At 34.4% G+C, this 11,516-nt stretch overlaps 1 protein-coding gene across 1 annotated transcript; it reads right to left on the bottom strand.

The window, feature by feature from the left end:
- Positions 1-5,017: 5,017 nt before the first annotated feature.
- On the bottom strand, positions 5,018-9,742 carry LOC144440203 (succinate dehydrogenase [ubiquinone] cytochrome b small subunit B, mitochondrial-like). Its single transcript, XM_078129506.1, has 4 exons — positions 9,695-9,742; positions 7,723-7,839; positions 6,959-7,112; positions 5,018-6,019 (listed from the first exon to the last, which is right to left on the bottom strand). The coding sequence occupies exons 1-4, from the start codon at positions 9,726-9,728 to the stop codon at positions 5,854-5,856; spliced, it is 471 nt and encodes a 156-aa protein (XP_077985632.1). The 5' UTR covers positions 9,729-9,742; the 3' UTR covers positions 5,018-5,853.
- Positions 9,743-11,516: the final 1,774 nt, after the last annotated feature.

An 11,516-nucleotide genomic window follows, 5' to 3' on the forward strand; every position in this document is an offset into this window, starting at 1 on the left:
GATATGTAGAGTTCTATAGCATATTACATTGCTTGTCTATACATGATATGTAGAGTTCTATAGCATATTACAATGCTTGTCTATACATGATATGTAGAGTTCTATAGCATATTACAATGCTTGTCTACACATGATATGTAGAGTTCTATAGCATATTACAATGCTTGTCTACACATGATGTGTAGAGTTCTATAGCATATTACATTGCTTGTCTACACATGATATGTAGAGTTCTATAGCATATTACAATGCTTGTCTATACATGATATGTAGAGTTCTATAGCATATTACAATGCTTGTCTATACATGATATGTAGAGTTCTATAGCATATTACATTGCTTGTCTACACATGATATGTAGAGTTCTATAGCATATTACATTGCTTGTCTATACATGATATGTAGAGTTCTATAGCATATTACAATGCTTGTCTACACATGATATGTAGAGTTCTATAGCATATTACAATGCTTGTCTACACATGATGTGTAGAGTTCTATAGCATATTACATTGCTTGTCTACACATGATATGTAGAGTTCTATAGCATATTACAATGCTTGTCTATACATGATATGTAGAGTTCTATAGCATATTACATTGCTTGTCTATACATGATATGTAGAGTTCTATAGCATATTACATTGCTTGTCTACACATGATATGTAGAGTTCTATAGCATATTACATTGCTTGTCTATACATGATATGTAGAGTTCTATAGCATATTACAATGCTTGTCTACACATGATATGTAGAGTTCTATAGCATATTACAATGCTTGTCTACACATGATGTGTAGAGTTCTATAGCATATTACATTGCTTGTCTACACATGATATGTAGAGTTCTATAGCATATTACAATGCTTGTCTATACATGATATGTAGAGTTCTATAGCATATTACATTGCTTGTCTATACATGATATGTAGAGTTCTATAGCATATTACATTGCTTGTCTACACATGATATGTAGAGTTCTATAGCATATTACATTGCTTGTCTACACATGATATGTAGAGTTCTATAGCATATTACATTGCTTGTCTACACATGATATGTAGAGTTCTATAGCATATTACATTGCTTGTCTATACATGATATGTAGAGTTCTATAGCATATTACATTGCTTGTCTACACATGATATGTAGAGTTCTATAGCATATTACATTGCTTGTCTATACATGATATGTAGAGTTCTATAGCATATTACAATGCTTGTCTATACATGATATGTAGAGTTCTATAGCATATTACAATGCTTGTCTATACATGATATGTAGAGTTCTATAGCATATTACATTGCTTGTCTATACATGATATGTAGAGTTCTATAGCATATTACAATGCTTGTCTATACATGATATGTAGAGTTCTATAGCATATTACATTGCTTGTCTATACATGATATGTAGAGTTCTATAGCATATTACATTGCTTGTCTATACATGATATGTAGAGTTCTATAGCATATTACATTGCTTGTCTACACATGATATGTAGAGTTCTATAGCATATTACATTGCTTGTCTATACATGATATGTAGAGTTCTATAGCATATTACATTGCTTGTCTATACATGATATGTAGAGTTCTATAGCATATTACAATGCTTGTCTATACATGATATGTAGAGTTCTATAGCATATTACATTGCTTGTCTATACATGATATGTAGAGTTCTATAGCATATTACAATGCTTGTCTATACATGATATGTAGAGTTCTATAGCATATTACAATGCTTGTCTATACATGATATGTAGAGTTCTATAGCATATTACATTGCTTGTCTACACATGATGTGTAGAGTTCTATAGCATATTACATTGCTTGTCTATACATGATATGTAGAGTTCTATAGCATATTACAATGCTTGTCTATACATGATATGTAGAGTTCTATAGCATATTACAATGCTTGTCTATACATGATGTGTAGAGTTCTATAGCATATTACAATGCTTGTCTATACATGATATGTAGAGTTCTATAGCATATTACATTGCCTGTCTACACATGATGTGGAGTTCTATAGCATATTACATTGCTTGTCTATACATGATATGTAGAGTTCTATAGCATATTACAATGCTTGTCTATACATGATGTGTAGAGTTCTATAGCATATTACAATGCTTGTCTATACATGATGTGTAGAGTTCTATAGCATATTACAATGCTTGTCTATACATGATATGTAGAGTTCTATAGCATATTACATTGCTTGTCTACACATGATGTGTAGAGTTCTATAGCATATTACATTGCTTGTCTATACATGATATGTAGAGTTCTATAGCATATTACAATGCTTGTCTATACATGATGTGTAGAGTTCTATAGCATATTACATTGCTTGTCTATACATGATATGTAGAGTTCTATAGCATATTATAATGCTTGTCTATACATGATGTGTAGAGTTCTATAGCATATTACAATGCTTATCTATACATGATGTGTAGAGTTCTATGGCATATTACAATGCTCGTCTATACATGATGTGTATAGTTCTATGGCATATTACAATGCTTGTCTACACATGATGTGTAGAGTTCTATAGCATATTACAATGCTTGTCTATACATGATGTGTAGAGTTCTATGGCATATTACATTGCTTGTCTACACATGTGTAGAGTTCTATAGCATATTACAATGCTTGTCTACACATGATGTGTAGAGTTCTATAGCATATTACAATGCTTGTCTACACATGATGTGTAGAGTTCTATGGCATATTGCAATGCTTGTCTATACATGATGTGTAGAGTCCTATAGCATATTACATTGCTTGTCTACACATGATGTGTAGAGTTCTATAGCATATTACAATGCTTGTCTACACATGTGTAGAGTTCTATGGCAAGTGATCAATGAAGTTCTAAATAAAACTACTAACAATTAAACTCTCTCCACGTAAAATAAACTCCCAGATTTCTGGTAAAGGTGCTGTAACCCAAAGTCTTGATATCGCTGACGAATTTAACGAGTTCTTTGTAAATATTGGCACCAATCTAGCAGCAGGCATTACTTCATCTACTAACTTCTCTCAGTATCTTTGTGGCAACTATCCTGAGTCAATTTTCTTTCACCCAGTGACCGAACAAGATGTCCTGAATGAAATTAACAGTCTTGACCCACGCAAAGCCGTTGGCCTTGATAAAATTCATCCAAAATTAGTTATACATGCTGGAAATGTTATTTCAAGCCCCCTTGCACATGTTATCAACTGTTCACTGAGCCAAGGGATTTTTCCTAGTTCACTAAAAATAGCCAAAATAATACCAATCTATAAAAAAGGCAACGCTGAAGAAATCAATAACTACAGACCTATTTCAATTCTTCCAATTTTCAGTAAAATCTTTGAATCTATCATTAACAAGCAACTTGTTCACTATCTTGACATTAAACATATACTCATTAACACACAATTCGGCTTCCGTAAGAAATTTAGTACAAAGCTTGACATGAATTTATTGAAATTTATCAAGGATAATAATATAAACCTTACCCAAACCAATTGTGACTTTCAAAAGGTTTATGATTGGTGTCAAGCAAATAAACTTACGATCAATGCTGAAAAAACAAATTACATGATTATTAATACACCCCACAGGAAAATCTCAGTTGAGGGTAATATAGGAATAGACGGGAATGAAATACAGTGCGTCATGTCATCAACCTATCTAGGAGTTACTCTTGATCGCAATCTTACATGGAAATCACATATCCAAAATGTTGTTAATGCTATCACCCGAAAAGTTGGACTTATTGCACAGTTGCGACACTATGTACCGAAAGCCATTCTCTTGTTATTATATAACACACTCATTCTACCACACATTACTTACTGCCTAGAAATATGGGGTAATACCTATGCAACTTCCTTACAGCCAATACTTTTACTTCAAAAGAAAATTGCTCGCCTCATTACTTTTTCTGACTTTCATGCTCATAGCGACCCTCTTTTCAGACAACTTGGTATTTTAGACATTTATAAACTAAGTAAACTGCACACATTTTCATCTTTGACTTGTTGAATAATCACTTTGCCCATGATATAACACATTACTTTAAAAAACCTCCTCACATGTATCCCACCCGTTTCGCGACTCAAAATAATTTCTCTGTCCCTAAAGTTAGCTTATCTCATAGTCAACACAATATCAAGTATGCAGCTGTAACACACTGGAATTCACTCCCAGACTACATAAAAAACATATCCTACAGACATTCATTCAAACATGCCTTAAAAGCTTACTTACTTCAATAAGTAAGTAAGTACTTAGTAAAGTACTTAGTAATAGGTACTTCAATGTATGTATGTATGTCTATCTTGCTGTTTTTGTTGTTGTTGTTGTTGTTGTTGTAAATCCTATTTATTCGTTCATGCAAAGCATTATCTTGACAATTATTCTTATCACATTTTGTTTATTTTTCCGCTACCCGAGTTTTACCCAGTATTTTCGACTTTATAACTCATTCTGTAAGGGTTGTGGGCTTGACTAGTTCTGTAGAACTATTCCTACAACCCCCACCAGGTCCATGTAATTACTGATGTACATGTATTTGATTGAATATTCTTTGACTTAATTTAATTTATATATTTTGTTAATTTATTTGTTATGTATGTTTTTTTCCTGGTGAAATCAATAAACCAAACCAATAAACCAAACCAATATTACAATGCTTGTCTACACATGATGTGTAGAGTTCTATAGCATATTACATTGCTTGTCTGCTCTTAATGGTGTCTTTTGAAAAATGGATGCTTACTTCAGCTTAGTGTGCTGTCACTGACAGTGGAGCTAAAAACTTGTGGGGATAATGTAATGTGAAAAACAGTCATAACCTTCACAAGGGGTTTTGGGTTTTGGTCAAATATTTGCAATGCAGTATCACAGTTCATGGTCAAATATTTGCAATGCAGTATCACAGTTCTTGAAAGATTCATTCTAAATTAAGATGCACTACAAATAACTCAGCACAAAGACAACTCTACAGTGAAATAGTTTTATTCATTTTGCCAGTGAACACTCCAGCTACATTAGTGTCTATTAATGTCAACAAAAAAGACACAATTTATTCTCTGCTAGTCTCTATCACACATTGTAAACTGGTCCCACAATGAAAAACAAACACACTCTAATACACTATGCAAAGTAGCTGTTCAAAACTATTACAATCCAATTAATGTATACATACTATAATATTGACAATGATTACAATAACATACATAGCACAGCTGACTTCAAATTTCTATAAAAAGCACCAAAAAATGATTCTTCATCTAGAAAAAACCTTGAAAATAAATTGGCTAAATTGATTAGATCAATAGATTCCATGATAACTAAATCTACACTACAGTACACCTAAATATCGTACATCAGCACTGAAATCTTATTGTAAGGCAAGTAAATAGGTGGCTTGCATTGAAGGCGCTTGGCTTTCATTTACAATCTATCACACAAATCATTTCACTCCTACCCTGTTTTCTCTTGCAATGATTGCTTCTGTCTTTGTACTGATATAATGGTACTATAGTGAATGTGATGCAAACTCTCTTGCCCTTATCTTGTCAATTTTGTTTGGTTTCTCATTGTTGACATTTAATTTACAGACAGCCATCTTGGATCTTAACAGCCATCTTGGATAATGTAGTATAGATAATTATCGACCATCTTGGATGGTGCATTATGGATTCACTGTGTTTAATAAGTGGCCATCTTGGATAATGTATTGTGGGTAAAAGATGCACATATACTTTTGAAAGCAATATCTAGATTTCAACCAGCCAAATTATCATACAAAGAATTTACAAATACGTTTTTAAGATAACTATTTTTTACAACTTCCACAGTTCAATGAAACCCTTGACGATTCCAATATCATTATAGTTGAAATAACAGAGACCAGCAAATGCAGCAATGGACAGACCATAGAGTGAAGCATGGGCAACTTTAGGAAGGGTATCACCATGGATGTAGTCTGTGACAATCTGTTGTAAACCCCTGAAAAATGAGTGAAAATGCAATTACAAAGTGTCTTCATAATACTCGTGTTACTACCTCCATAGTAAGCCTCTTTACCTCAAACATTCTGTTATCATATACTATAGTCTACAGCTAGAAGTACATGTATATAGGACCATTATCATTTTTTTTCTCTCTCCATGTATAGTCAAATGAACAAATTCTATTGAAAATCTAGCTAAATCTCCTGCTGAGGAAAGGATGAACAGTGCATGTCAGTAGAAATCTATCACACACTGACAGGTAGTTATAATTGGTTACTTCATTCAGTTTACTATAAACTTAACCTTCAGTCTTAAAGTAAGTGATGTGAGGATGTGATAATGTTATCAAATTTATATCAAAGCTCCAATAGCATTAAACTGCCACTGATGACGCCAAGAACTGTATGTTGTGCTAAAGAAAGCCATCTGACTATACAGTGGGGAGGGGGGGGGAGAGAGTGAGAGAGAGAGAGAGAGAGAGAGAGAGAGAGAGAGAGAGAGAGAGAGAGAGAGAGAGAGAGAGAGAGAGAGAGAGAGAGAGAGAGAGAGAGAGAGAGAGAGAGAGAGAGAGAGAGAGAGAGAGAGAGAGAGAGAGAGAGAGAGAGAGAGAGAGAGAGAGAGAGAGAGAGAGAGATATCAGACTAGCCTATTCAAATAGTTGCTATACTAGTAACATATATATTACCAAATATCTTATTAGGTAGGGAAGTGTGTCAGTATCCTTCAATTATGGCAGTCAAACTAATATGGTCAGATCTGACCTTTCTACAAGCACAACAACCAACTGGCAAATGTTGTGTCAGAAACCTGACTACAAGCGAATACACATGAGGAGTTAAAGACATTTACCCATCACAGGCCAGACTACAAGCACACTGATGCCAGGAGTGAAAGACATCTACATCTCAATAAACAGTAGGGTTACTACACTTACCAGTGTCCATGTAAAGTGACTGCAGCAGCTACTACATAGTCCATAGTAGGATGTTGTGTAATAAATGCAAGGGGAAATGCTGCCAGGAGACCTGTTGCCAATACTCTCTCAGCATTCCAATGTGTGGATGCCAAAGCACCACTGCCTGTATCAACTAGAAACATCAAAATATTACACATTAGTAAGTTTTTAGGTTTTTAGGCACCACACTTGTACTCACACGTACATACAGAGAACACGTCAAACACTGAGAACACCACACTTGTACATACTCACTCACTCACTCACTCACACATACATACATAGAGAGAACACTGCAAACACAGGACACCACACTTGTACTCACACATACATACAGGGAACACTGCAAACACTGAGAACACTACACTTGTACTCACACATACATACAGAGAACACTGCAAACACTGAGAACACTACCCTTGTACTCACACATACACACAGGGAACACTGAAAACACTGAGGACACCACACTTGTACTCACACATCATTGGGGTCAGTCACAGTATAACTGTAATGTTGCAACATGCCTTTGATATGATAATTATCAGCACAAAGGATTACATTAGCAAAGAAGTATGATCTGCATTGGCATATTGCAAAGACCGATGGAAGTGATCTGTAAAGTGTTACATTTCCGTTCAATGTTATAGGTTTTCTAATGATATTTCAACAGAGTCCTTTCTCAAAGTTAACAGACAATGAGCAGAAATGAAATTAGTAAAAGAAAGAAAGTTGAACCCTACCTTGAATTTGTTGTTGTTGTGGTGTTGTATGTACTGATGCCACTAGTGCTGGATGTCCAAGGGTATTTTTAGGTTTGATAAAAGCCTGAGTAACAGCTCTTGGACCAAGCACGAATGCTGTGAATGATACACAAACACAAATTCAGTAAAATTTGGAATGACACTCCTATTCAAGTCAGACCGAAAAATCCTCCACATGTCTTTAGGAAATCTTTGAAATAATATTTAGTAGAGTAGTACAAGTGATTAAATTGTAAACTTAGAGACTCAGAGGTGTAGACTTTTCACTTGTTGTAAAGATTGTGTGTGTACATTCTTTTTTCAGTTATCTATACATTTCAATCCCTTGGTGACTGAACCCTCTTATTGTTATCATTCACAATGTACAATGTAAGGCTAGACTAGCTGTAAGCTATTTCTTGACTCCCCATTTACCCTTCTCTCTTTTGTCTTGTTTTTGTTACCATGGTTTTGTAATGCATTATGTGTACTGAAATACAAGTTTTTAGTTGCTCGTTTTACTCTGAACTGTTGAAAATTACAGCCAAAAATAGTCGTGTCAGGGGGGCCCCATTTCTACCCTAACTCTAAGTACCCCAACTCCCTAGCTGAATAAAGGTTGTACCCCAACTCCCTAGCTGAATAAAGGTTGTACCCCAACTCCCTAGCTGAATAAAGATTGTACCCCAACTCCCTAGCTGAATAAAGATTGTGTAGTTGACATATGAATACTTTGCACTATACTTCATACTACTCTGTAGGACATTGTTGATAAAGTTTGTAGTCTATTTTAGTGTTTAATAGTTGGTCACATCTCACTTTTGTTCATAGCTTACTTGATTATAATAACATATGACCACAAGTTGTAATGTAGTTTAGTTATATCATACACAAGACAAGTTGAACAACAAATATCAAATACATAAAATACATGTATATACTCTGGTTATTCTATGTCATGACAACATATGTTTATGTCACTGGTTCTGCTGTGTTCAAAATATGAATAAAAACATTCAAATTGCCACTAATTTCTCAAATTGTTCTTTGATATTACTGGCAATCGTATAATTATGTTATTCTCCAATATTTTTCTTCATTCAGCTGGGAAATACTCTCTAAGAGTTGTCACTATGAGTCACTAGACAAGTTGTGACAAAGGCCCCTGAGGTCACTTGCATTTTCCTTGGCTGAACGAAGAAAAATATTGGTGATTTGAAAATAACATGTAATAGTCAACAAGGGGCCAGAATTAGTGGCAGTCTTAATAACGTCTGGTAAAATATGGTGGAGGATAATTTATGGGTAAATAAAGGACACAGTAAATCTTCTCAATGCCTACCCTGTAACACAAATCTGATGAGCCTTGTAAAGTTGTATGTTGGTACCAAAGAATTCCTGACCTTCACATGACCCCTTCACTTTCTATTGTCTGTCACCTACTGTACAGTCTGTCAACTGCTCTTTTATCTTACTTTGGTAACATTTTATGGTATACAGTATACACTTGGTTTTTTTTCGGAATATTTTAAAAGATATTTGGAGTTATTACGAGCCAGACTAACGACTAGTAACGTTACTTACATTACATGGACGAGTCGACTGAATGTAATAGATACACCGGTGTGAACCAATTTCGATAATTTTCTTGCCTTTTTAGAAACTTTTATAGTGCATATAACAACGACATGGTCTTCAGAGCCGAATCGAGTAATTAGAATACATTTGGTACCTAAAAAAGTAAGTACACGTCCCTGACCGAGCTTACACGAAAGGTCGTTTTTGACTGTCACGTAATCGTGGTACTGTTGAGGTCAGACAAGGTCAAACAATTTCTCTCGGCATTTCTTACCATTTCCTTGATCTGTCAGCGACTAAACATACACAATAGACCCATAACAACAACCTACATTTATGTTATCAAATATTATTGTCGGAAGAAGTCATTAATGGTAAATATTGATAAACTTACCTCTAGATGAACGCAGAAATATTGATGCAGCCATTTTGTCTTTAAGCAAAGTTGTGTACGAGATCTCGCGAGACCTTGCCGAGAATACAAGTATTGTGCGAGGTTTCGTAATATTTTATATCGGCAAATCAAAGGCGTACGTACACACCTTGCTTATACAACAGGGGATTTCACGCGATTTTATTCTTTTCACGAAAACGTGTATATTGACTTTTAATCATCTCTAAAAAAAAAATTTAAAAAAAGAAGATTTTTGAAATTGCAAAAAAGGTACAGTGCTTTGACATAAAATTTAAGATATAAAATAAAAGGAAGATAAAGAAGCCGAGATCCATTTAAATGAGTTAGTATGGGGGTAAAATGAGTTAGTATGAGGGTAAAATGAGTTAGTATGAGGGTGAAATGAGTTAGTATGAGGGTAAAATGAGTTAGTATGAGGGTGAAATGAGTCAGTATGAGGGTGAAATGAGTTAGTATGAGGGTGAAATGAGTTAGTATGAGGGTAAAATGAGTTAGTATGAGGGTAAAATGAGTTAGTATGAGGGTAAAATGAGTTAGTATGAGGGTAAAATGAGTAAGTATGAGGGTAAAATGAGTTAGTATGAGGGTAAAATGAGTCCGTATGAGGGTAAAATGAGTTAGTATGAGGGTAAAATGAGTTAGTATGAGGATAAAATGAGTTAGTATGAGGGTAAAATGAGTTAGTATGAGGGTAAAATGAGTTAGTATGAGGGTGAAATGAGTTAGTATGAGGATAAAATTGAGAATACTGCGAAATAGTTGAGCATACTAAGGTCTTTCGCTTGTTGAAAGCAAAAAATCTGGACTTATGGCATGTATATTACGTTATAGCGCCACCTTGAGTTGACTCCATGGTCAGGATAAAGTTTTCAAAATATTTATCATGGCGCTCTTAACAGTAGAAAAAAATCCTTGTCCCCTGGAGGATTTGTTTTAAATGTTTTGTTTAGTAATATTCTTCCATCAGTTAATTTTATTTGAAGAACAAATACTAGTAAATACTTATAACAAGTTTTACATTTACCCAAACTTGTAAAAAAGATTATTACATCAATTAATTGTACATACAGCTTTGTGTTCATTGTGTTGTCTCATTGTCAAGGTCTGGTTTAAGACAATTTATGTTGTTTCAGGATTTTGGGGGTTAATTGGTGGTAAAACTGGGAAATGAAATTAGAGTTGAAGTTAGTGGCATAGGAGTTCTATAGCCAAGTATGATGACCACTTGTACTACACCATGACCAGTGACACACTCTTTGTAATCACTTGTACTGTGGGTGTGGTGGGATGTATTGATTTACTTTTACTAATGTATGAATAATAAATGTACACTTACAGACACTAAAGTTACAATAGTGAAGGACATGACAAGTAGCTCTAACAGAGCTGATGAAACAATACATTAATCTAAATGAGAGAAGTAACAATTACTGTTGTATTCAAATCATATGTAAATCAGACCTTTTATAAAACAAAGTTTAGATTCTAGTTGATTCATAGATTGTTTTGGCATGTTATCCACAACTCTCGCCAAGAATGTTTTTAATATCCCCAAAACTTTCTTAGTGTTTTGAAATCTTCCCACTTGTCATGTGATGAGAATCAACCAGGAGATGTACACATAATTACCATATATTCAATAGCCAATCACAAAGGGGGATTTCATGATGGACTTTGACTATAAGTGGTAGTCACAAGTTACCCAGACTCTCATCTATAGGGCTCTCCCTTATGGTTACTGTCACCCAGAGTCTGGCAAATTTTATGTGACTTCTGCTTTCTGTTAGTATGAATGCATGAA

Source organism: Glandiceps talaboti, chromosome 9 (assembly GCF_964340395.1).
Source record: "Glandiceps talaboti chromosome 9, keGlaTala1.1, whole genome shotgun sequence".
Classification (NCBI taxonomy): domain Eukaryota; kingdom Metazoa; phylum Hemichordata; class Enteropneusta; family Spengelidae; genus Glandiceps; species Glandiceps talaboti.

Coding starts and splice junctions, on each gene's coding strand:
- LOC144440203 (XM_078129506.1), bottom strand. CDS start 9,728: ATGGCTGCATCAATATTTCTGCGTTCATCTAGAG. Junction 7,840..9,694: donor ATTTCTGCGTTCATCTAGAG/GTAAGTTTATCA, acceptor TATCATTCACAG/CATTCGTGCTTGGTCCAAGA. Junction 6,020..6,958: donor GTCACTTTACATGGACACTG/GTAAGTGTAGTA, acceptor CTCATTTTTCAG/GGGTTTACAACAGATTGTCA.